The sequence below is a fragment of the Bubalus kerabau genome, chromosome 1 (genome assembly GCF_029407905.1).
Source record: "Bubalus kerabau isolate K-KA32 ecotype Philippines breed swamp buffalo chromosome 1, PCC_UOA_SB_1v2, whole genome shotgun sequence".
NCBI classification, from domain to species: Eukaryota; Metazoa; Chordata; class Mammalia; order Artiodactyla; family Bovidae; genus Bubalus; species Bubalus kerabau.
The window spans coordinates 94,647,712-94,673,385 of NC_073624.1; the positions used below are offsets into that span (position 1 = coordinate 94,647,712).

General features: G+C 55.1%; 1 protein-coding gene across 6 annotated transcripts; it reads left to right on the plus strand.

Annotated features, from left to right (window-relative positions):
• Positions 1–2,705: 2,705 nt before the first annotated feature.
• NR4A1 (nuclear receptor subfamily 4 group A member 1) lies at positions 2,706–25,674 on the plus strand. 6 transcript variants are annotated; one of them, XM_055583820.1, is made up of 9 exons: positions 2,706–2,848; positions 8,840–8,959; positions 10,332–10,438; positions 19,869–20,746; positions 21,561–21,690; positions 22,001–22,152; positions 22,491–22,693; positions 22,778–22,956; positions 24,863–25,674. In XM_055583820.1, the coding sequence occupies exons 4-9, from the start codon at positions 19,871–19,873 to the stop codon at positions 25,117–25,119; spliced, it is 1,797 nt and encodes a 598-aa protein (XP_055439795.1). In that variant the 5' UTR covers positions 2,706–2,848; positions 8,840–8,959; positions 10,332–10,438; positions 19,869–19,870; the 3' UTR covers positions 25,120–25,674. The 6 variants fall into 6 exon arrangements, with proteins under 6 accessions (XP_055439795.1, XP_055439802.1, XP_055439787.1 ...); XM_055583827.1 differs by lacking the exon at positions 2,706–2,848 and having other exon boundaries at positions 7,948–8,959; XM_055583812.1 differs by lacking the exons at positions 2,706–2,848; positions 8,840–8,959 and adding an exon at positions 15,784–15,917 and having other exon boundaries at positions 9,805–10,438.

Sequence of the window (25,674 nt, forward strand, 5' to 3'; positions counted from 1 at the left end):
GAGCCGTGCAAGGAGTTGCCCTTCTCTCCCCTCAGTTTTCCCATCTGTAGTGTGTGCTCTGTGGTAGTTGCTGAAACTTGTGTAGAGGAGAGGCTAAGTTACGAAGAAAAGGAACAAGATGGTGCATACAAATTTGAGTACTGGTCTGGGAGACGGAAAATGGGGGCTATCGCCCTGGCTTGGCCACTGACTAACTGGGTTGAGACAAGAGGATTGAAATTTGCTGGACATCTGTCATGACATCATGAGGTGACATCACCCTCATCTGTGCAGCTCAAGCCTCCAGATAAACATACTATCTGGAAAAGCCAGGGTGAGTACTTTGGATGTGCAGCTTGAAGATGAAGTCCCCAGCCCTGCCTTAACCCAAGTCCTTTTGTGTGGAAATGGCAGGTTTGCTACTGAGTCCCAGACTTGTTGCTGCACTCTTCTATCTGTACTATTAAAGATGCACTCTTCATGACAACTCTGTGAGATTGGTATGTTGTCATCCTTGTGTTTCCAATGAAGAAACTGAAGGTCAGAGAAGGTAAGTAATTGCCCTGAAGTCACATAGTTGGTAATAGTGGGGACCAGGGTCAGTCCCAGGCCTCTCGAAACTATATTCCTTCGGCCACCTCAGTCAGCCACCACAAGCGACATGGGCATGTGTGTTTTAGCATTACATATTTTAATATATTTTTATTTCATTATAAAACAGGAGAGTATATAATAAAGCCAAGTTGTGCTAAAGTATTTATAGAAGGGAGAGACCTCTGTGGGCTGGAATTCTTCATGGAAAAAGTGGTAACTCAGACTTTTAAAAAATTTTATTCTTCCTGTCCAAATAAACGTATTTCTCCTACACAGGCAAATATTTTTAAAATGTATTTCAAAAGTTAGAATTCTGGAAAAAGAAAAAGAGGAGGTGGGGGGGTAGTGGCTTCTTTAAAAAGCCCATTTGGAAGGAACTCCTGGGGTAGGAAGGAGAGGAGGGTGGAAGGGGGAAGGAAAAAAACAGACTGATAGCCGCCTCACCCCCACCTTGCATTTTTGAAAAATTGGTTTCTTTATCTCCATCTTGGCCTAATATTTGAATCTGGGAAAGAAATATAAAGGTTCTGAGAAAGTGCTTTTGCGACAAACCAGAGATCCTTGGGATCATTTTCAAAAGGAGAGAAAGAGACTTGTGAATTGCAGCAGGAGTTTAGGACAGGTCCAGGAAAGGATTTCTGGGGGTGGGCAGGAGGTGGGGAGAGGAATGTGGCCCCGGAATGAGGGCTGGGGAGGGGGGTGCGCGTGGGGCCTCTTCTGTAGAGTTTTGAATGCAGAAGAGATTCTTTGCTGCGTGGGGCCGGTCTGGATGCTGGGTTGATTAGCATGCTGATAATTTAAGTTGGCTCCAAACATGAGTACGGGCTGGTGGCTGTGACCATAGCACAGGACTGGTTCTGCCTGATGAGTGTCTCCCAAGGCCTTGCCTGCCTAGCAGCCTGGAGCAGACACCATAACCCCAGCCCCACTGCATTGGCCTTGGCCTGTCTCCCTGAACCACCCCCTCTGAAGTGTGCTGCTGTTGGGGGACAAGGATTGATTTGCTCAAGACAAGTATAGTTCTCCCATTTCCAAAGAGTGTACCAGTCACGTGGGAAAGATAAACCTTCCAAGACTCTCATCCCCAGGAAGGTTCTTACTGGGCAGAATAGAGTGGGCCACTCAGGGCCTCCTGGCCACTGCAGGGGCCTCTGCATAGGTATCTTTTGCGCTAAGCACCTCTTGCACTAAGCAATTCTGTGGAATGGGAAACTCAAGTTCCTAGAGGAAAGCAAGGAGAAAGTCACTATGAGAACCTGCTGTGTACAAGAGTTCCACAGTTGTTCAGTCCTCCTGACTCCTGATACCCAGAAAAGGATGATAATAGCATCATCCTCATTTTATAGGTAAAGAAACAGGCTGAGAGGTGAAGTGACTTGCCCTAGGTCACACAGCAGTATGGGAGGAATTGCCTCCGGAAATGCTTCTCTCCGAGAGAAATCTCACTTTTCCAGCAAGTGCTCTTTCTCTAAGCCGCCTTCTTGTGTGAATGCTGGACACCTTGCTGGCCGGGCCCCTTGCCCTTATGGTGGCATGTAGGCCAAGCAAGGCTGGGGGGGTGTCCGCGGTTCAGAGGGCCGGGGTCCTGTCCTCTCGAAGCAGTCTAATTGCTGTGTGACTTTGGACCACTGCCGAGCCTCTCTGGGCCTCATTTTTTCCACCTCTTCCTCGGGGAAGCCCCGGGTAAATTTACTTAGAAGTCAGCTCTAGGTTTGCAGCCTCGGTCGGAAGGTGTTAGCAAGGCCACAGACGCTTCACCTGAAAAACAGCTCCCCCACCCCGGCCACAGCCGGGCGGATTATGTAACGGGGTGTGCAGCGAGGGTTGGGGAGGGGGGCCCGCGGGGCGGGGCGCTCGCGGCTATTCCGGGCGCCGCTATTTTTAGCCCCATTGATGAGGCTGCGTCGGCCGCGCCGCCGGGATTCCGGAGACGTCAATGGGCGCGCGTCACGGTCCCCCGCCTGCCCGCCAGCCGGGGGAGGCGCGCCCAGGGCTGGGACGGCGGCGCGGGCGGCCGCGGGCTGCGGGGGCGGGGGGCGCGGCTGCGGCCGGAACTGCGGGGCGGGGGGCTGCCCGAGGGCTGGGGGCACGGGGCCGCGGCGGCGCGGCGGCAGGAGCGCTAGGCGGCGGCGGCACCGTGGGGGCCCGCGCGCCGTGCCCGCGACCCCCTGCCGCCCGGGCCATGGGCGCCCCCGCGCTGCTGAGCCGCTCCCCACTGGTGGGGGCGCGACCCCGGAAGGCGGGGTGGAGAGGCCAGCCGGGCGAGCCGGGCCAGGTGAGGGGGCCGGGGAGGGGGCACGGGGGTCCCGGGAGAGGCCCGGGAAGAGATGGCCCTGCAAGGGTGCGCGTCGGGTGGCCGGGGCCGCGCCGGGAGTCCCGCTTGGAGACCAGGGTGATGGGGGTGGTGGGGGTCAGGGACTGGATTCCCGGAGGAACCAGCTAGCTCCGAGTCAGCCCCCGAGTGAGGCGGCCAGCGCTTTCTCACACCAGCCCGCCAAGGGTGGGGTTTGGCCCGCGAGGGGTGCTGGAGGTGGCCAGGCCGGAGAAATTCCTTCCATTTACCCGTTGGCTGCAGGGAACGGGTTCCAGGAGTTCAGTCCGAGAGCTCGGCTGCCAGGACGCCGAGCCGGGAGGGACCCGAGTTCCCCACTGCAACCCCTTCGTGGGCCACAACAGAGAAACAGCCTGGTGAGGGTCTCGTGGAGTCAGGAGCGGACCTGGGATTAGAAATGCTGCAGAAGTGGCATTTACGGTGGTTTCCAATGAAGTATAAATTTGGGTTGGGGGTTGTGCTGGGAAAAGGAAGGCTGGGAAGGAAGAGGTAGGTGGGTTCACAACAGTTATGCCCAAAGGGTGCTGGTGGAGTAGGGGGGTTTCAGTGGTGGCTTCATACATGGTCCTAGACCCTCTTGCTCCAACTGGGATGAAAACTTGAAAGGGAAGCGAGCCAACTCTTTGTATTGACCGAGAGCTGAGTGGAACAATGACAAGTGTATAGTACAATAAAGCCAAGATTCCAAGCGATGGCAGACAGGGGGAAGGATGGATCAAGCCCAACAGGATGAATGTGACTGATTGTTAATTTTGAGGGCTGTGCTGGAGTTTAGAAAATTAGCTGAGAAGTTTAGCCTAGCAACCCAGGCCCCAGAGCTTCCCACTTGCTCTCTGGTGTTGGCTATCAAACTGCTCTGTGCCCACCAAACAGGTCCAAGGAGGGAAGGGGGATGCCCAGATTCTAATTCTGGCTTTGTCACTTAACTAGATGTGTGACCTTGGGCAGGTTGCTTATTTCTGTGCCTTAGTTTCTTCCTTGTTAAAATGTTCATAATAATCGCTTCCTCATAGTGTTGTGAGGTTAAAAGAGAACATGGGTGTAAAGTGCTTAGTGATGTGTTTAGCACGTCAAAAAAAGTGAAAGTGAAAGCGACTAATGCTCAGTGCCTCTGACTCTTTGCAATCCCATGGAAGCCCACCAGACTTCTTTGTCCATGGAATTCTCAAGGCAAGAATACTGGAGTGGGTTGCCATTCCCTTCTCCAGGGAATCTTCCTGATCCTGGGATTAACTGGGGTCTCCTGCATTGCAGGCAGATTCTTTACTGTCTGAGCCACCAGGGAAGTTTCTTGGTGTTCAACAAATATGAGCTGCTGTTGTTATTGTTGATAAGTGTAATATACCCACTTCTGGGTGGGGACATTAGCCAATGCAGAGTTTATGCTATCAGAAAGCCACCAGGGCTGCAAAGGGTCTGTCATTCATGTCCTGTTGCAAGGAGTTTAGATAAGAAAAGTCTCAAATATGCCATAGGAGGGAGGAGGAGTTATCAGATGGGCATAGCTATGCAGGATTGGGATCCAGGACTGGGGGTTGGACTTAATTGTTGACTCAACATAAGGAAAAACCCTCAGACTTTGAGTATGCCCCCAGATAGAAGGGACACCTCCTTAACTGCAGTGTCAACCCTCCTCCCAGCCCAGTTCTGTTGCAGGCATGTGTTGAGTCCCCCTCTCCCACATTCCACCAGTACTTACTGAGCATCTGTTAGTCCTATGGAGATGATAAAAACAGATTAACGCTGCAGGATGGGAGTGGAGGTGAAATGGGTTCGCCAACCTGATTGATGAGAAGGAACTGGCCATACAGACATCATAGGCAGTGACTTTCCTGGCAGAGGAAACAGCCAGTTCAGAGCCTCTGAGTGGGGAAAGAGCCCATGAGGCTGGAGCACAGGGAGGAGGGGGAGCTGGAGCTGGGGACTGAAGTATGGGCTGATGGTCGCATTTCTCTTGGGACGGAGTCACTTTCTCCTCCTCTAAGCCCACTCAGCCCCCAGTTTGTCCTCTGCACAGTGCTGATTGTGACTGACCTTGATTCGTTCCCCCACTGTAACCTCCTGGGGCCCACAGATCTCGGTTTGCTCCTTGGATTTCCCAGTGTTTGAGGTTCACTATCTCGTTCACAGTAGGCCCTCAGTAAATGCTTGTGGAGGGACTGTGAATGTGGGACTGGAGATGAGATCAGATACCTGCTCTAAGATGTTTTGAATCACTTTCTGGGGCACCAACTGGATCCCTGACTCTGGCCCCTGTTCTCAGATACAAGTGGGGAAGACCCTGGCACTCAGGTTGGGCCTGACTGTGATAGAAGGTGTTTGGCCTCCTTTACTCCTCAGCTGTGGGCTGGAAGGGAGAAAAGGGAAAGTTGGTGGGAGCCAGGGGGCTAGGGCCTGACCGCAGACCGTTTCTGGTGCGTGGGAAGATGACAGTGTCACTCTGGGAGGCCGGTGTGGGCCTTCTACACCTGGCTGGGCCAGGTTTGCAGCCTGCTTTTGCCTTCTCTTTTGCTTTTGCCCTTACGATTATACAGTGGAAGTGAGAAATAGACTCAAGGGATTAGATCTGATAGACAGAGTGCCTGATGAACTATGGACGGAGGTTCGTGACGTTGTACAGGAGACAGGGATCAAGACCATCCCCAAGAAAAAGAAATGCAAAAAAGCAAAATGGCTCTCTGAGGAGGCCTTACAAATAGCTGTGAAAAGAAAAGAAGCTAAAAGCAAAGGAGAAAAGGAAAGATATACCCATTTGAATGCAGAATTCCAAGGAGAGATAAGAAAGCCTTCCTCAGTGATCAGTGCAAAGAAATAGAGGAAAACAATAGAATAGGAAAGACTAGAGATCTCTTCAAAAAAATTAGAGATACCAAGGGAACATTTCATGCAAAGATGGGCTCAATAAAGGACAGATATGGTATGGACCTAACAGAAGCAGAAGATATTAAGAAGAGGTGGCAAGAATACACAGAAGAAATATACAAAAAAATCTTCATGACCCAGATAATCACGATGGTGTGATCACTCACCTAGAGCCAGACATCCTGGAATGCGAAGTCAAGTGGGTCTTAGGAAGCATCACTACGAACAAAGCTAGTGGAGGTGATGGAATTCCAGTTGAGTTATTTCAAATCCTAAAAGATGATGCTGTGAAAGTGCTGTACTCAATATGCCAGCAAATTTGGAAAACTCCGCAGTGGCCGCAAGACTGGAAGAGGTCAGTTTTCATGCCAGTCCCAAAGAAAGGCAATGCCAAAGAATGTTCAAACTACCACACAATTGCACTCATCTCACACTCTAGCAAAGAAATGCTCAAAATTCTTCAAGCCAGGCTTCAACAGTACATGAACCGTGAACTTCCAGCTATTCAAGCTGGTTTTAGAAAAGGCAGAGGAACCAGAGATCAAATTGCCAACATCTGTTGGGTCATCTAAAAAGCAAGAGAGTTTCAGAGAACATCTATTTCTACTTTATTGACTATGCCAAGCCTTTGACTGTGTGGATCACAATAAACTGTGGAAAATTCTGAAAGAGATGGGAATATCAGACCACTTGACCTGCCTCTTGAGAAATCTGTCTGCAGGTTAGGAAGCAACAGTTAGAACTGGACATGGAACAACAGACTGGTTCCAAATAGGAAAAGGAGTACGTCAGGGTTGTATATTGTCACCCTGCTTATTTAACTTATATGCAGAGTACATCGTGAGAAACGCTGGGCTGGATGAAGCACAAGCTGGAATCAAGATTGCTGGGACAAATATCAATAACCTCAGATATGCAGATGAAACCACCCTTATGGCAGAAAGTGAAGAACAACTAAAGAGCCTCTTGATGAAAGTGAAAGTGGAGAGTGAAAAAGTTGGCCTAAAGCTCAACATTCAGAAGACTAAGATCATGGCATCTGGTCCCATCACTTCATGGCAAATAGATGGGGAAACAGTAGAAATAGTGACAGACTATTTTTGGGGGCTCCAAAATCACTGCAGATGGTGACTGCAGCCATGAAATTAAAAGACGCTTACTCCCTGGAAGAAAAATTATGACCAACCTAGACAGCATATTAAAAAGCAGAGACAGTACTTTGCCAACAAAAGTCCCTGTAGTCAAGGCTATGGTTTTTCCAGTAGTCATGTATGGATATGAGAGTTGGACTATAAAGAAAGCCGAGCACCGAAGAATTGATGCTTTTGAACTATGGTATTGGAGAAGACTCTTGAGAGTCCCTTGGACTGCAAGGATATCCAACCAGTCCATCCTAAAGGAAATCAGTCCTGAATATTCATTGGAAGGACTGATGTTGAAGCTGAAACTCCAATACTTTGGCCACCTGATCCAAGGAACTGACTCATTGGAAAAGACCCTGATGCTGGGCAAGATTGAAGGCAGGAGGAGAAGGGGACAACAGAGGATGAGATGGTTGGATGGCATCACTGACTCAATGGACATGAGTTTGAGTAAACTGCAGGAGTTGGCGAGGGACTGGGAGGCCTGGTGTGGTGCAGTTCATGGGGTTGCAAAGAGTCGGACACAGCTGAGTGACTGAACTGAACTGAACTTTGCCTTCTGTTTGGGGTTGGAAGCCCTCTGACTCATTCAAACTGCCTTCCCCTTCTTCATGCCCTGCTCCCCATTGTATGCCTAGGTTCATTGGAAGTGCTGGTCGCTCTGTAAGAGGAGAGTCTGGGTGCTTTGAGCCAGAGGAATGCCCCTTAGCCTGTGGACCCTGGGACAGAAGTTAGAAGGGTGAAGGGGCCCATCACCTACTCTCTGGGACTTCCTCCTCATTCCCTCTACCACCTACCCTGGGAGCATCTACTTCTCTTTTCCTAGACCTCATCTCAGCCTAAAGGGCAACCTGATAACTAGGGAAGATCCCACCTTGACTGGTCCTGCCCTCACCTTGGGGCCCAGTCAGGAAAGGAGAGGGCTGGGTAAAGGGAGGAAAAGGGTAGGTGAGAAGTGGGGTCTGGGTTGCCCTGGCTGAAGGCTCTGGCACCAGCAGAATCAGGGGAGAACTTGAAGAGTTTGGAGGGATGGCACGCACATGCGGTGTTGGAAGTAGAGCCCAGGTGCACAGAAGGGGCTTGGAATAGGGACCAGGGTCTGGGGTTGGCTTTTATGTGTCTTCATTCAGTTCCTCCTAATAACAGTAGCACCTATGTGTGTCCAGCACTAAGTCCTTTGCATGCGAAATCATTGTAAACCTGCTGATAACCTTACGGTTGTTAATTTTAGAAACATCAATTACAGATAGTCATTTTCACAGATGAGGAGCAGAGAAGTTATGTAACTCGCCCAAGGTTACAAGTGAAGGAGCCAGGATTTGAACCCAGGCAACAGGAATCCGGCATCCGTGCTCTTCACCACTCTTCCCCAAGCTGGATCTCCCTGTTTTGTGACTAGAATCCCCTCACAGAAGATTTCCTGAAAGTCCCCATTGCTCAGATGAGAAGGCTGGGCCTCCTAGAGCTAGGAGCATGGAGCCCTTGCCTTGTGGGGGCCTGTGAGGCTTTGGGGACCAAGTTGGAGCCCATTAAGGAGAGAGGGGTGTTCTGCTCTGTCCTCGTGGTGGCTCCCTTTTCTCTACCTCCAGCTGTCCTTTTGTGTACATCAAGGAGCTGAAAGCTGGGTTGAGGTACCACCTGTCACTGCACCCAGGAGTAGGGTGTAAGGTTGAGGGGCTGTGTCTCCAGGGCCTGGAGATGCTCCAGACACTGTTGGCAGCTCCTAGCCACACTCCACGTTCCCAAGTGCTGTTCGCTTGGGGTGTGGGCCCCAACCTCTGATGCCCAGCTCAGGGGGCACCTTGGGCTGGCCTGTCCCCTGTCATGGCCTGGGTCCTGCCTCTGTTCCCATGTCTGTTTCTGGCTGTACTGTCTCTAGGGAATGGCCCTGCCGGCTGATTTCTCCTTTCTCACACGACTCCCTCTGTAGGCCTCCACCATGGACAGAGGCCAGCCTCAGCCCCTCCCCGGTGTTGGCTCCTTCTGCCAGGCCTCGAAGGTCCTAGGGATGGTCAACTGTTGTCTAAGGTCCGTCGGTCCACCCAGAGTGGTAAGTGCCCTGCCGTTGCCCTTTGTATGCCCCTGGGGCCTCCTGAGTAGGTGGTTGGGGGCCAAGGTGGGTGTAGGAGCTGCCTGAAGCGGATGTGGTTTGGGGGATGGAGGGGGAAGCCCTGCAGAGGTAGCAGGCGGTGCTGCTAGGCACGGGGAGATCTGATTTCTTTGGTAGTGGGGGTGGTACGGGGGTGGGGAAGGGGGAAGCCTGACTTTCTTAGCAGGACAGGCTTGGGGGGCCCTCTGGGCCTGGGTGTCATGGGGTTGTGGGGAGTGACGGCTGCCAGGGCAGCATGTGCCTGGTTCCAGGAAGTTGATGGGGTGAGGCTAGGGGTGCTAGAGTCCTGATTACATGTTTACCCAAGAGAGCTGGAGTTCAGCTTGGTGTCCTGGACAGGGACCCTGTAATTCTCTTTTTCCTTCCCCAGAACTGAGGGCCATCTCTAAGCAGCAGCCCCTTCTCAGCCATCTCTGAGAGACCCCCCACCAGGTGAAGTGGGAGCTGGCTCAGTATCCCCGCCAGAACCCCAAACACTGTTGCCTCATGTGGCGTTGGTGTTCAGGGTCCAGAGAGTCCAGAAAGGTGGCTGGGGTGCAGAGGACAGGGTGTCTAGCCCCCCAAGCCTGCAGAGAAGGAGGGACAGCCCTGGGAAGCAGGGCCTCCTGTGCTGGGGGCTGGGCTGGGCATGCACCTGGCCTCCTGATAGCAGCAGGCGCTGGGCCACCAACCTTGGGCGGGCCGGGGCGGGGAAAGGAGTTACTGTAAGTGGATGAGGCAGGTGTTCCTGGTCAGCCGGAGGTCTGGATGCGGGAAGCACGTGAGTGGAGATGACAGCAGCGGCCGGGTGACTTTCCCTCTGCTCAGCCCCCACCTCCGCCCTCAGCTCTGACTCGGCCTCCTGAGTGCCGGGCCTTCCCTCTGGGTACACAGTGGCTCCTGTGGGCAGAATTCCTCGCATTCAGTCTGTTGTCTGGATGAGGGAGGTGATTGGGTGGAATTCCCATGCCAGATATGCTGCCAGGGGCACCCTGAGGGGCTGCCAAGGGGGCCCCATGAGCGCTAGAGCTGCTGGTCTTGTGACGTGGGCACCTGTCTGCCAGGCCTGGGCATGGGCCCAGGGTCACGCTCACGCCGGGGCTCCCGTCAGCTGACTATTTTGGGCTCTCGCTGACCCGGGCCAAAGTCAGGCCTCAGCCAAGAGGGCTCCGAGGCAGCTCCCCCGTCCCCAGAGGCCGGCTCTGGTTTCAGCTATATAAACAGAGGAGGACACGCTGCCGTGGAGGCCGCTCTGCGTCCTGAGCCCACTCAGCTGGTGCACAGCCGCGGCCGGCAGGACAGGCTGACTGGGCGGTCACGTCTCTTCCCGCAGGGCTCCTCAAGGCCACCAGGAAGAGGCCCCAACCAGCCCTGGGAGTCTCCCTTGGCGCAGTTGTCCAGGACCTCTGAGAATCAAAGCAGGTCGTGTGGAGGAAGCTGGTGAGTCTTAGGAATGGCGAAACCAAGGCACTGGGGCTGGGCCATTTGGATCTCTTTTCGTCATGACTGTCTGAGTTGTGGTTTCTTTGGCCTCAAGAGGGGGGATGGAGGGGGAAACAAGGGTGGTCAGTCCTCTCAAGGAATGAGAGTGAAAGCTTGACAGCCCTGGAATGGTGGGACTTGGACCACATTGTGGTTGAGAACCAGGAGACGTGGAAGTCTCCTTCCTCAGAGATCTGCAACAGGCTCTTCAATCCTCCTCTCCTGTTGGCCCGGCCTGGATAAGGCACTGGTCTGCTCAGGCTGGGGAAGGACGCTGGAGAGAGCTGGTTATCAGGCAGGTCCCTCAGCACAGGCCCCTGGGTAAGGCCCCCGGCCCCCTCGCTGGTTGGGACTTGGGATCTGAACCCATAGACTGATGTCTCTGAGCCCTCGGCCCTTGCCCTGCCCTCCTAGCCTGGCTTCCCGGCTGCTTGGGTGCCTGAGAAGCAGGGCCGGAGCGAGGCTTGGAGGAGCCGCCAACCAGCTTGCCACAAACACGCTCCCCGGGAGCCAGGCCAGGAGCCTGGGCCGGCGTGGAACAAGCGGAGCTTCTTACGTGGGAGGCTCCGTGTTCTCCTCCTTGGTTCTCGAAAAAAATAAATAAATAAATAAAAAAATTTTTTTTCCCTTTCTGAACGTGAGTCTCTAAACGAATCCAGAGGCTGTGACTAAAAATACTTTAACAATAGGAAAATGCATCAGTCTTTCCGGCTGGGACTCGTTATCAGAGGGTTTTTATTTTGGAATTTGAAATTTTGCCCAAGGAGGCTGGGTGGAGACCTTGGGCAGAAGCAGGAGAACTTGGTGGGTTGTTGATGTTCCGCAAGGTGGTGGGAGACCCTCCAAGGGTGGGGGAGAGAGGAGCTGGCCAGGATCTGAGCAACCTGGGGGGACGGAAGGAGAGCTGCGGAGGGTGCAAACGAGGCGTGGGCCAGCTTTTCCCCAGGAACTCCGTGATCTTGTCTGTGTTTTTCAGTTCTGTCTGGATGTTCTTCCTGAAGGCTGGTCTTGTTCTTTTATGCCGTATGTTGATTCCTTCTGGCCTGAGAGGGGGCTGGGGGTGGAGAAATTACTCGACTGAAAATGACCTCTGTGGAGAGAGGTCTGATCTCCTTAATCAACCAGCCATCTTCAGAGTATCAATTGAGTACTTGCTGCGTGCAGTCTGGAATTTTCCTGGTGCTGGGTGGAGCCCCATCTCTGGACACACTCTCATTTCCTTTTACTCAGCCCTGGAGGGGAGAGGCGGGACAGGGGTACTATTTGTCTCCCAATTCTTGGAGGAGGAGGGTGCGGGGCCCCCTAGTCGAGCTGACGGCCCTGGTGTCTCCTTTCTGTGCTCGCCACAGGATCCTGCTCTAGAGCCCGGGTCCCCAGACAATGCTCCCGTTTCACTGTGGACCCTCCGCCTTCTGTCAGGGAATTCTTACAGCACAGGGACTTGTGATTTTGTCAGCATTGGGCAGATGAGGAAACGCTCTGGGAGAGGGCAAGGGACTGGCCCGGGTCACACACCAGGCTTGCTGGCTCCTGGTCAAAGATGCATCTGAGAGTTCCTGTATCTTTTGTCCTGTTGGGGGCTGGGCGAGACATGGAGAGCGGTGGCTGACCTGTGTGTCCTTGGGAGCCAGTTTTCCCGGAGGGAACAACACGCCTGGTCATGGCAGGGCCTGGGCCAGGGCCAGGAGATCAGGCCTGGGCCTGACCCCACATCCCCAGTTCCCAAAGCCTTATGTGGCAGCCCTTGGGGCAGTAGGCAGCGCTTCCCTGCCCACAGCGCAAATCCCCCTGCTCGATGTGATGCTGGGGCAGGAAGAGGAAGTGGCCGGTCAGGCCTGGTGGTGGGTCCTGGGGCTCAGGAGGGGAAGCTCCAGGGGGCGGTGGGGGAGGAGGCAACGCTCAGTCCCTCTGCCCACCCCCCGGGAAGGGTGTGGAGGCCCATGGGTGGGGATAGTCTTGGTGAAAGTAGGGCAAGTTCCTGCCCTTTGCTCAGCAGGGGCGGGGGCCAGCCTGTGTGTGGGGGGGGGGGGGCAGTGTGGGAAAGGGGCAGTGCAGTTCCACTTCCTCCATCTCCTCTTCACCCACCGTCTTGCCTGGGGGACAATGGTGCACTCTGGCTGCCCATTTGGGGCCTGCCCTGGGCTACGTACTGTTTGAGGATGCCTCCTGCCAAGGTAGGGGAGACAGGGCCTTGCTTTCACGTTCACACATTGGTTGTGGGGAGGGATGGTCTGAGCACATAAGTCTGTGGGCCGCAAAGGATTTGACAGGCAGGGACCAGGGCCTAGCTGAGCGATTCAGAAAACACTGGGAGAGACCTTTCTCGTGCTAGATACCGCGGGCTCTCCTAACCGTAGCTATGCTGAATCTGTGTTGATAGAACAAATACTTGAGAAACAACCTCCGTTTCTGATTTCAGTAAATGCCAGCGGCATCTGCATCCATTTGAATCGATGTATCTCTCCCATTTAGACATGATTATTTGGGCTTCCCTGGTGGATCAGACGGTAAAGAATATGCCTGCAACGTAGGAGACCTGGGTTCCATCCCTGGGTTGGGAAGATCCTGTGGAGGAGGGCATGGCAACCCACTCCAGTATTCTTGCCTGGAGAATTCTATGGACAGAGGAGCTTGGCAGGCTACAGTCCATGGGGTCACAAAGAGTCAGACATGACTGAGCACATTTTTTAAATAAACATTTTATTTCTGAGAGTATAACATACATACAAAAAAGCATACAAACCATAGATGTGAAATCTTGAGAGTGTATAGTTTGATGACTTTTTCATAGGTCACCCAGGTGACCATCATTCAGACTAGGAACTGGGATGCTTCCAGTTCCCGCAGAGACCTCCTCGTAGGCACTGCTGTTTTCAGTTTGCAGGCCGTGTGTGTACCTGGCTCTGTGGTTAGACTTATGAGACTCATGGCTCACGGGGTCAGAAGCCAGAGCTCTGGAGTTCAGAGTTGAGGGCAGTGGGTCCAGCATAGAGCTGGGAGTTAGCAGGGGTGGGGGTGGGGGGTTCTGATTCCTGGCCCCTAAGCCTCCATCTCCTCATTTATAAAATGCAGGTGGTAATTCCTAGAAGATTAGGGAGAGGGTGAAATGGAAGAATCCATGCTGTGTCCTAAGCCGAGGTCTGACCCTTCACTGGTATTCCCTACTCCTCACACCCTCAAATCTTCTGCTGCGAAGGTACTTACTATTACAAGTCAGGCTGGTCCAGGAGGGTGGCATGAGCTGAAGTCTTGGAAGGTCGGTGGGATTAGAGTAGAAGGAAGAGGAACAATGTGCCCAGTGGGTGGTGGGAAGGTTGAAGCCCAAGTTCTTTGTACTGGGACAGTGGGGAGCCCGGTGCTGCTGGCACAGCACTTGTGCCGTGCTGTGGGAGCCTGACCTTGGGCAGCGCTCTCTCGTCTCCAGCATGACATATTCCCCTGCCCTTCCCGTGTTATCCTGGCCCTGCCTTACTTTCTGGTCCTCACCTCAAAGTTTTGGATACCTCTCCTCCCATGGTTATTACCTGTCGCTTTCCACCCCTTATCTCCCCTACAATGAACTGTTCACTCTGATCTTGCTTATCTTAAGGGCTGGACTTAGTGAGGTCCCTTGGAGTCTCCATCTGCCCTTGGACCAGTTTATGCTCTAGGCCTCCCAAAGTTTGCATCTGTTATGCATTTTTAACAGTTCCACCTTAGTTGGATTCTACTAAGATTCTCTGGATTTGAAGCCCAATGCCACCCTCCCTGGAGGGCATCTGGCCGGCAGGGATGAAGCTCAAGGACCCCCAGTCCCTCTCCCTTCTGTCTTAGGCTAGGTGCTCCTGGCTGTGTTCCTATAGAAGGACCCTGCCCTTTTCTCCTTACTTATTTTCAGAGCGTAATGTGTTCTGAGACCCTAGCATCCGCCACCTCCACAAGCATGGCCAGGTGGCAGCTGCTCTTGCCTCGCCCAGCCTCTGCCTTTGGGACAGCAAGACTACTGCCTCCAAACCTGCCATCTCCCACCCAGGTGGGCCCTGGGCTGCCGGCACAGCTCTGGAGGCTAGATGCTTAGATGTGGAGATGTAGGCTGGGAACCTGGACCGCTCCTTACCACATTTGAGTTCCCTGAGGCTTCTGGGTGGACAAAGTAGGGAATGTCTGTGTTGCTTTTTACAAATGGAAAGTGGTGGGGTATATAGGAGGTGCTAGGGCTCAAGGCTGCTGATTCAGCTTTCAAAGAGCCGTTAAGGCTGCAGCTAATACACCTGTTTTTGTTTTGTGTTTTGGTGGTGAGGTTTGGAGGGAAGAACATTGACCTGACTAATCAACTTTTGCTACCATACTAGAATTGTTTTCTTTTCTGAGGAAGGCCCTGCTGGGGTGGGTGGGGAGGGGGGCTAGGTGGGGAAACCAGCCTGTGACGTGACTGGATTAGTTTCACCAGCCCAGACTTGCCTGTGCTTCTGAGCAAGGTGCAGCTCTTCTGGGTGCCCTTGGGTCCTAATGTGCAAAATGGGAAGACATGAATTATATTAGTGGTTTCAAAGCAGGTTTAAGCTGTGGAATTCATGTTTTTCCCAAGTAATGTCTCAATGCAAAAGCCTAAGACAAAGAAAAACAAAACTTTGGTTAAAGATCATCCTATCCACACTTCACTTTCATGAAGGTGGCCTTGAAGGGTCTTTGGAAGACGGTTTAACAAAGGCCAGAGCTCTCCAAACACTGGTCCATGTTGAGAGCGTATGCTGCGATGGGGGCGCTATGCTAGGTTCTGACTGAAAGATACTGATGTTACTACATGGAACCTGCTCCATCGGCCGTGGACTGTAGGATGTGAAGAGGAGACAAATGGTGAACGGGCAGTTTCTTAGTGGGTGTGGGCAGGGAGAAGGGCAAGTCACTGGCTTCACTCAGATGCTCTGCTGCCTTCGGGTGCCAGTGAGGCACGGGCCATGGCTGCAATATCAAAATATGATTTCAGAAGAAAGTGAAAAGTAGCGTGTGAGGCTTCAAAAGCAGAGATTGGTGGTGGGCAAGGAGTGCAGAGACAGCAGAGGTAGAGAATGGGTGATGCTGGACGTGCCAGTGGGACCTTTGAGTGGGCAGAACCGAGGGCTGGAGAGCAGAGTGTGGGAAACCTGAGAGGGAGGTGAGAATGGAAGTGAGGAGCAGGAAGTGCCTCCAGGGTAGAGGGAAGTGCTGTTGGGTGACCAGGGGAAGCGAGAGTGGCGTCCTTGGTCACAGGCTCAGTGTGGACAGGGGGAGGGGAGGGGCTCTCTTCTAAATATTAGCCTTTTTTCCTTCCTGTCTTATCAAAGGTGTTGGCTCTCCAGACTTGGGGCACCCCAGGGAGGTGAGGGGTGACAGCCCCATCTAGGAAAGGCTGCAGGTGGCTGCAGCCGGGCCTGTGCCCTCGTGCACGTGAAAGACACACTGCCTGCAGGTGCTGGAGGTAAGGTGGGAGGGAGGGGTCGTGGGCAGCGGCGGGGGGCGGTGAAGAGATCCCCTAGAGATGTAGTCAGGCTCCACCCCAGTGAGCCACCGCCTTGCTCTGTGACCTTGAGCAAGTGTCATTATTTCTCTGAGCCCGTTTATTTATAAAATGGGGAAGAGTCGGCACAAATTCGATAAGATTTCTCAGGCTCCACCCGGTTCTGAAATTCGGTAATTTCCCAATTAGAGTGCTCTCACCCTGTCAGGCACCGGAGAGGATAGTGGTGAGAAATCTAGTTCAGCTGTGAAGCACAGCATTGGCCTGTCTCTGGCCTGGCGAATCCTACCCTCTAGAAGGTACTTTGCATAAGAAATTGGGGAGAGGAAGTAGGGAGTAAGTGTGTGTCTGTGTGGTGGTGGGGTACTGTTGTGTCTGACGTCCCTAGAAGAGAGTGTGTCTGTGTGGTGGGTACTGTGGTGTCTGACGTCCCTGGCCAACCTCTCAACTCGAGACCCCGCTGGTTCCCCGGGACGCGTCCCTGAGTTGCCCAGCCCAAGGCCTGCCCACGCCGCTCAGCCGGTCAGTGGCACCCCAAGCCAGCAGGGAAGGCTGGGGAAGGTGCAGAGGCGGAGCCAGGCGCAGTCGTGGCTCCCAGGAGCACCCGGAGGGTGAGGAGATCCTCGTCCGGGGAAGCCCCGCGGCCTCGGAGCTAGAGCGCCCTCTTCTCGGGCTCTGGCCCTCGGGCCTGTTTTCTGCCCCGAGGGCCTGTGTTCCTGGGTCCGGCCGGCGGAGCCTTGCGAGTCTGCGAGCTGCTATTTTTAGCTGGCGCGGCGGGCGCGAGGGGACTATTTATAGATCAAACAATCCGCGCTCCCTGCGTCAATGGAACCCCGCGTGCGTCACGCGCGCAGACATTCCAGGCCCCCCCTCTCGCCCCGCCCCCTCGGGCTCCCCGGCCCCGCACCTCCCCCTGGCCGCCTCCCGCCGGAACCGCGCCGCCCCCCGCGCCCTTGTATGGCCAAAGCTCGCCGGGCCGCGTGCGTCAGTGGCGCCCCCGCCCCTCCCCGTGCGTCACGGAGCGCTTAAGAGCAGGGTCCGGCGCGGCCGGGAGTCCCAGTGGTGGAGGCTGCGAAAGTTGGGGGAGTGTGCAAGACAGCGGGAGCGCACGCGGGACCAGGCTGCGACTTGGGGCGCCGGTCCCGGGCAGGGGGAGCAGAAGCCAGCCGGGTAGGTGCCCCCTGGAAAGCGTGCATCTCAGCGGGGCTCTCCGTTTTGGTTTTGTGGCGGGGAGGGGCGGGGGGTGTTGCATGAAGGAGATACGTGTTTGCGAGGACCGAAAGAATGTTTTGGGGTTAGCATGAAGGAGGGCGAGTATAGGCTGCAACTCTGGCTGGGGGGTTAGGGGTTGGAACGGGATGAAGACCCAGATGGGACTGGAGTCTGTTGGGTGTTGTGTGTGTGTGTTGGGGAGGCGGGGGTCTGTGCAAGGTGGAAGCCACAGAAGTCAGTTGGCGCCTGCAGTGGGGACTCGTTCAGTAGGAGGCTGTCTAGAGTTCAGTCTCCCAGGGTCCCTTAGTTGGCACAGGACTCCCAGGAGTTAGTTGCTGATGGGGGTCTCGGTGCAGTGCGGGGAAAGGTGCACAGAGTTTTGGGCTGCTGGGATCCGACTCCTTCCAGGATCGGATTTCCAAAAGGGTCTCCTCCTCAGCTTGTCAGCTCACTCCTGTACCCCTAGTTGTTTTCTTAACACTCATTCTTAATGCTGTGGGTTAGTTTCTAGGGTTCCCCAGTTGGAAGTTTCTGCCTGAACTATCTTAGGAGAGGTCTGGATTGTCCTAGCAAATGGCTTAACATTGGTGACTGAACTGTGGAGGGGGTGCTGCTGCGTGTTGGAATAAAAGAGGCTTCTTACGGCAGAGCACAGTCTCTGGAAGCGTAGGGAAAATTGTTTTTTAATGTAGCTTGAATCTGTGTGTGTGTATGAGAGAGAGAGAGAGGTGGAAAGCTTCGTCCTTGGGGATCCTTGATTGAAGTTGCTGATGTTGGAGTTTCTGGTGGGGGTACCACCTAGAGAATCCCCCTCCCCAGTCTCTGTCGGATCAGACAGGTAGGGTGCAGCCTGAAGGCTTGTTTAGCACAACAGGTGCAAACCACATTGTTGCCAAGACCTGCCTGTAGCCGGATTCTCCTTGCTCCTTCCTTCAACCCCACCTCTTCCTTCTCCGTGTGTCCCTGCCAAAGGCTGGATGGAGGTCCATATCTTGTGTCATTAAGTACCTGCATGAAGGCAGGAGTGGGGATAGTTTGGTGGGGGTTGATCCGGATGTGGGACTTCCAAGTGGAGAAACGGGATTTGAATAAGGCTGGAATGCCCAGCCCAGTCCTGCGTAGCTGCTGCCTCTTTTACTCCACCCCAAAACCTTCCCTGCCAGGCTGTCTTAGCGCAGACAGACGGGGCCAGCCTTATCGCTTGCAGGTACTTTATGCCTATGGATGGGCGCCACTGGTTGGTGGGGCCAAAGTTTCTAGGGGCTCTGTTGTCTCAATTGGTTGTGGGAGTGTCAGGACAGGGGTGGAGCTGCCCTGTCCAGGGCCCAAGGAGGCAGGAGAAAGCCTATTACGGGAGAGCTCCCCAGGCTGTTGGCCAGGAGGTAATGCCAGCTTTTGCCCCCTCCTGCTGTCCCCCTTGGTTATGGCACTCCCTGTTTCAGCTTGCTTTCTTCCCCAGCCTCCCTCCCTGACTGATGAGGCTAGGGTCACAGAGACAAGGCAAGGAGGTAGGATGAGAGCCTCCTCTCTGCATTAGCTTTTGACTTGTCTGTGAACTTAAAGACCCCCCCTGAATGATTCTCTCTGCTCCTTCAGATTCCTCCAGATTTGAGGGGGTGTAAGCCCCCTTTGTCTGAGCTCCTGGGTTCTTCAGGGCACAGAACTGTTTAGTGGAGGGACCCAGACTTCCATCACCCCCAGCAGACTTCTCCTCTGCCCTACACAGCCACCTCAGGTAGTCTGCTGGACTCTGAGTGCTCTTGTAAAAATAATAGGGGGAGATGCTGCGGGAAAGCAGAGAAGTTCCTTTTCAGGACTCGAAGTCCAGGGGCTGCTCTCCCCACCACACTCCGCCCTCCAGCATATGGCATTTTAAAGGTCTGGATCCCAGTTACCTGATCCCTTGGGGTACTGGGGAAGGAGGTTCGGCTCCTTTCCTCTTTCCTTCTGGGAGCATCCCAGGCAATGTAGAGTGGGTGCCCATCCCCAGATGGCAGGACTGGGGTGCGCGTGGGATCTACAGCCTTTGCTCAGTATGTAGGGTGAGGGTGGGGTTGGGGATGGGGGTAGGGAGAGACTAATTGCTGTCTTGGCTGCTTTCATAGGCAACTGGGCCTTCACTCTCAGCTCCTCTTCCATTTGCAGGATGTTGTTCTTCAGCTCAGGCACTGTGGGGGGAGGAGAGGAGGGGGTTTTGCAGAGGCTGAGCCATGCCTGGGAATATTCCCAGAAGTGCCAGGTTGGAGGAACAGCGTATCTGCTCCCAGGACTGGGCTCTGGCTTTGCCTGGCTGCCTCTCCCACCCACCCTTCTCCCAGCCCCCACCCGCGCCTTACCCAGTTAGGGAGAGGCAGGGGGCTGGACGAACACAGCTTTTCCCTGTTCCAGCAGAGAAATGCTGGCTACATGCCCTCCCTAGGGTTCCCAGGCTGCCCGGGGTGTGGTTGGCCTTCCGACTTGAGCCCACCCTTGCTGGGACCTTGCCCAGGGGCTTTGTGACATGGACATTGAGGTGGTGCTCTGGCCAGGTACCAAGGATTCCTGGGTTCTGTGGTGGGCCATGGCCCTAACGCCTCAGTGTCCCATGTCTGGCTGGGAGTCCTGCCTCCTGGCCGCTCAAGGACCTATACTTAGAGGTCAGGCTTCAGGCCTCTGTTACTGACTTCCCTCTCCCCCTACTTTGGTCTCTTCCTTCTCCAGAGATGCCCTGTATCCAAGCCCAGTATGGGACACCAGCACCAAGCCCAGGACCCCGTGACCACCTGGCAGGCGACCTCCTGACCCCCGAGCTCAGCAAGCCCACCATGGACCTGGCCAGCCCCGAGGCGGCCCCCGCTGTCCCTACCGCCTTGCCCAGCTTCAGCACCTTCATGGACGGCTACACAGGGGAGTTTGACACCTTCCTCTACCAACTGTCAGGCACAGCCCAGCCGTGCTCCTCGGCCTCCTCCTCGGCCTCCTCCACGTCCTCATCGTCAGCCACCTCCCCAGCCTCTGCTTCCTTCAAGTTCGAGGACTTCCAGGTGTACGGCTGCTACCCTGGCACGCTGAGTGGCCCTCTGGACGAGACCCTGTCCTCCAGCGGCTCTGACTACTATGGCAGTCCCTGCTCTGCACCGTCACCATCCACGCCCAGCTTCCAGCCTCCCCAGCTCTCTCCCTGGGATGGCTCCTTTGGCCCCTTCTCGCCCAGCCAGACTTACGAAGGCCTGCGGGCATGGACAGAGCAGCTGCCCAAGGCTTCTGGGCACCCCCAGCCGCCGGCCTTCTTTTCCTTCAGCCCTCCCCCCGGCCCCAGTCCCAGCCTGGCCCCAAGCCCCCTGAAGCTGTTCCCCTCGCAGGCCGCCCACCAGCTGGGGGAGGGAGAGAGCTATTCCATGCAAACAGCGTTCCCAGGCCTGGTGCCCACTTCTCCCCACCTTGATGGCTCAGGGAGGCTGGACGCGCCCGTGACCTCTGCCAAGGCCCGGAGTGGGGCTCCGGGTGGAAGCGAGGGCCGCTGTGCTGTGTGTGGGGACAATGCTTCCTGCCAGCATTATGGTGTCCGCACCTGTGAGGGCTGCAAAGGCTTCTTCAAGGTACTGGGCTGCCCTTGGTATAGCTTTTTATGAGAGGTGGGGCAGGCTGGTCTCTCACCCCAGCGGGCTTTGTGGTGGCTTTGCTTGGGCTCTCCTTCCAACAAGTCTGCTCTTTAGGAAGAGGGCAGGCTTGGCCTGGTGGGCTGCCATCCTAGGAACAGGAACCTGGGACCTTTCATGCTGACCCTGGGGTGCTGGAAAGATGGAGGGAGGGGCGACAGTGGGGCAGAGGGTGCAGGCTATGGGGTTACCCTGGAGGGGGAGTTTCTGTGGCCAGCCTCTGGTTTTCCTCTGTCTGGCCTCCCCCTACTCAAGGTCCTGGTGGGAAGGGGGGGCCCAGGCACTCGTGTTCCTGGCACGAGATGAAAGGATGCGAGGAGAGGGCTTGGTGCTGGAGGGCTGGGGGTGGACTTGGGAACAGGCTGCGTGTTTGTCCCAGCGCTGGGTGCCTGCCTCCCTGCCCGGCCCCAGCCCTGGCCCCTCCTTAGCCTCTCGTGTCTGCCTCAGGGAAGGGGCAGGCGGACACAGGCACGTTAAGAAGTGTCAGTGTCTGGGCTGCTGGGGAGCCCCTCGCCCCTCATCCTGCGTCCTGAGGGTAAGGCCAAACCCTCCCCCAGTGTCCCCAAGACTTTTTTTCTTCCTCCCCCAACCCATCCATCTTATCCTCCCCTGCCACCCAAATGTTAGAAAAATAGTTGTGAACAGAGAGCGCTTTTGTCTGCAATGGCAGTAGGATCTGGACAGTCCCCTCCCCTGGCTCCCCCCCACCCCCACCCCACACTCTGACAGCCTGTTCCGTGTTGGCCCCCTCCAGCGCACAGTGCAGAAAAATGCCAAGTACATCTGCCTGGCTAACAAGGACTGCCCTGTGGACAAGAGGCGGCGAAACCGCTGCCAGTTCTGCCGCTTCCAGAAGTGCCTGGCCGTGGGCATGGTGAAGGAAGGTGGGTGGTTGGGACAGGCCCCGAGGGACAGAGGTGGGCCGGAGTGGGGTGGGGCCCGCAGACCGCCTCCCCGGACATCTGTCCTGGTGGGCCGCAAGGGAGGGCGTGCCTAGGCCTTCTGTCCTCCCCTGCCTCCAGTCCACCTGCCTGCCTTGTGGGAGTGGAGATCGCTGCAGGGTCCCCTGGGTTCTCGGGGGCTCTAGCTCCTCATACTTCGGCATGCTTCTAGCACCGGGGTGCACAGCTTGGGCTGGGAGTCCTTTCCCTGGGCCCCTTTCTCCCTGCCTCACTCCAGCCCTTTTCTCTGCAGTTGTCCGGACAGACAGCCTGAAAGGACGGCGGGGTCGGCTCCCTTCAAAGCCCAAGCAGCCCCCAGAAACCTCCCCAGCACACCTACTCACCTCCTTGGTCCGGGCGCACTTGGACTCGGGGCCCAGCACTTCTAAACTGGACTACTCCAAGGTGAGGCCCTGCCCAGCCCACATTCGGCACTTCCTACACATGAGAAAAGCCACCTGCTCAGCCCCTAGTTCCACAGATCGAAAAGAGGGTTGGCTCCTCTAGGCTGACCAGATGGAAAAATGTACCCCTCTGGGCGGTGGCCAATTAAAAAAAAACCGCGCTCCTTCCAGCAGCCTCAGCTCTGGGTTAATAGGCGAGAGTTGGCAAGCAAGCATGGGCGGGATCTCGGCTCCATTCTCACCCTTGGGATCTGGCATCCCAGGGTGTGACACAGCTGTACACGGCCGCCTGGGTGTGGGGCTCTTTCTGGGGTCTGACCTCGTTGGACCACCTGCCAGTTCCAGGAGCTGGCGCTGCCCCACTTCGGGAAAGAGGATGCTGGGGACGTGCAGCAGTTCTACGACCTGCTCTCGGGTTCCCTGGAGGTGATCCGCAAGTGGGCTGAGAAGATCCCCGGCTTTGCTGAACTGTTTCCCGGAGACCAGGACCTGCTGCTGGAGTCCGCCTTTCTGGAGCTCTTTATCCTCCGTCTGGCCTACCGGTGAGCATCCCACTGTGTGCTCAGCCCTCGGCCAGCGCCCTGCCCTCCAGCCCCCCTAACGGCTGTCTGCACCCCACCTGCCAGGTCTAAACCAGCCGAGGGGAAGCTCATCTTCTGCTCAGGCCTGGTGCTGCACCGCCTGCAATGCGCCCGTGGCTTCGGGGACTGGATCGACAGCATCTTGGCCTTCTCGCGCTCCCTGCACAGCTTGGTGGTCGACATCCCTGCCTTCGCCTGCCTCTCCGCGCTTGTCCTCATCACAGGTGGGAGGCCGGTCCCCAGACCCAAGGAGATGGGGAAGGCCTGAGGGCCTGGCTCTGGATGTACCAGCATCTGGTGCTTCCTGGGCCTCCTGCATTGTGGAGTGAGGGTGACGAGGTGCAGAGAGGGCAGGCGTGGCTCAGGGCAATGCAGTTGGTGGTTGGCAGAGCCGGGTTTCAGGCCTAGCTGTGGCTGACGGCAAGCCATCAGCCCCTGACGTAGCCAGACTACTCAAGATCCTGACTGTGCAGGTGTCGTGTGTGGCCTCAAGTTTGGGTTTTTTTTTAAATCTTACTGAATCATGTTGCATGGAAATTTTCACCAAGTGTATGCACATACACAACAAATAGATCAAGAAACAGACACGGGGCTTCCCTGGTGCCTCAGTGGTAGAGAATCCGCCTGCCAACGCAGGAGACACGGGTTCAATCCCTGATCTGGGAGAGTCCCTCATGCTGTGGAGCACCTAAGCGCGTGTGCCTTAACTACTGAGCCTGTGCTTTAGAGCCCAGGAATCACAACTATTGAAGCCCATGAGCTGCAGCTGTTGAAACCCTCCTGCTCCAGAGCCTGTACTCTGCAATACAACAAGCCCTGCAATGAGAAACCTGTGCACCATAACTAGAGAATAGCCCCTGCTTGTTGCAACTGGAGAAAGCCCACGGAGCAACAGAAACCCAGCACAGCCAAATATAAATAAATAACTAAAATTATATTTTAAAAAAGAAGCAGCCATGACCAGTACCCCAGAACCCTTCCTTGTGCCCACTTTTTAGTCATTAGCTGCCCGAAGGGTAGCTACCACCTTGACTGCTCATAGCACTGATTAGCTTTGCTGGTTGTGTACTTCATGTAAATATGTAAACGTAATTGTGCAAGATACGAGTTTTTGGCATTAAATGTGGAGGTTTTTAGGTCTTTATTTGTTAAAGCACCAGAATCTGCCCCATCTCTCTCGCTCTTTTAAAAAAATATTTACCCATTTATTTGACTGCGTAAGGTCTTAGTTGTGGCACACGGGATCTTTTGTCGTGGCGCAAGGACTCTCTAGTTATGGTATGTGAGCCACAGAGCACATGGGCCTTGATAGTTGAGGCATGTGGGATCTTGGTTCCCCTACCAGGGAGCAAACCCCTGTCTCCTGTGTTGCAAGGTGGATTCTTAACCACTGCACCACTTAAGTCCCTGGTAGGGGACTTCCCCTGCCCCATCTCCTTTTCAGTTAATTTTTTTTAAGTTAAGTTTTACAAGGCTACGTAGTACCAAAAAAACTGTAGGACAGAATCCGAGGTACTTTCGGCTGCAGAGAGAGCACTGGGTTTTGAGGCCTGCTTTCTCTGGAGGTGACATCTGTAACGCTGCTACACAAAGCCAAGGTTTCTCACAGTAGTCTGGGGTGTTAGTCGCTCAGTCATGTCCAGCTCTTTGCAACCCCATGGACTGTAGCCTGCCAAGCTCCTCTGTCCATGGACTTCTCCAGGCAAGAATTCTGGAATGGGTAGCCATTCCCTTCTCCAAGGGATCTTCCTGACACAGGGATCAAACTCCGGTCTCCTGCATTGCAGGCAGATTCTTTACCATCTGGGGTGGGGGCAACCAGAAACCAAAAAAACAACACTGGGCCAGTCAGTAACTTGCTTAAGGTTTTATTTCCTTTTTGTGACCTTAGGCAAGTCTTGGGACCTCTCTGGGCCTCACTTTGTCCCTTGGAAGATGAGGATGACGAGCACTGCTGCCTTGCTGGGCTTCTGGTGGGGCTCCTGTGCTTGTGTGGAGTGCAGGGGGGCATGGGAGATGGTCAGTAGCAGCAGCTCCAGAGACCTGGGGGCAGCTAACTCTGCAGGGGAGAGGGGCGTCCGGTTCTGGGCAGTGTGTCTAATCCCACACCTTGTCCCCCCTCCACCGCAGACCGGCATGGGCTGCAGGAGCCTCGCCGGGTAGAGGAGCTGCAGAACCGCATTGCCAGCTGCCTGAAGGAGCACGTCTCGGCCGAGGCGGGTGAGCCCCAGCCGGCCAGCTGCCTGTCGCGCCTGCTGGGCAAGCTGCCTGAGCTGCGGACCCTGTGCACCCAGGGCTTGCAGCGCATCTTCTACCTCAAGCTGGAGGACTTGGTGCCCCCTCCACCCATCGTCGACAAGATCTTTATGGACACGCTGCCCTTCTGACCCTGGCCCGGGAACACGCGTGCGCTTGGTGTGCGCGCTCATCATGCCACCCCACGTGCCTTTAGCCCATGGCCCACGGAGCCCCGGAGCATCACCCCGGCCTGGGCCTGAGCTGCAGACTGGCTGCCCCTCCCCCTGTCCTCTGGGAGGTCAGCAGGGAGCTCATGGCCTGGGGGAGAGGGATGCATTCACAGGGGTGACCCTTACTATTTGTCTTACCCCCCCAGCCCAGCCCTGGTCGTCATGTTTTTGTAAGATAAACCGTTTTTAACACACACACACCGCCATGCTGTAAATAAGCCGAATGCTGCTGTAAATACAGGAAGGAAGAGGTTGAGGTGGGAGTGGGGTTGGGAGGGAGGAATGGGCCCCTAGCAGCCGCCTCCTACTTGCTCTCTTCCTGCCCTCCTTCCACGTGTACATAGACTCACTCTAGGAGGAAGAAAATGACAGATTCTGACATTTATATTTGTGTATTTTCCTGGATTTATAGTATGTGACTTTTCTGATTAATATATTTAATATATTGAATAAAAAATAGACATGTAGCTGAAA

Bases quoted from the DNA above. Each gene is read 5' to 3' on its own strand.
- NR4A1 (XM_055583820.1), top strand. From the start codon at position 19,871: ATGCCCTGTATCCAAGCCCAGTATGGGACACCAGCACCAAGCCCAGGA. The intron at 22,153-22,490 runs GTGAGGCCCTGC...ACCACCTGCCAG, and splicing joins CTAAACTGGACTACTCCAAG to TTCCAGGAGCTGGCGCTGCC. The intron at 22,694-22,777 runs GTGAGCATCCCA...CCCACCTGCCAG, and splicing joins ATCCTCCGTCTGGCCTACCG to GTCTAAACCAGCCGAGGGGA.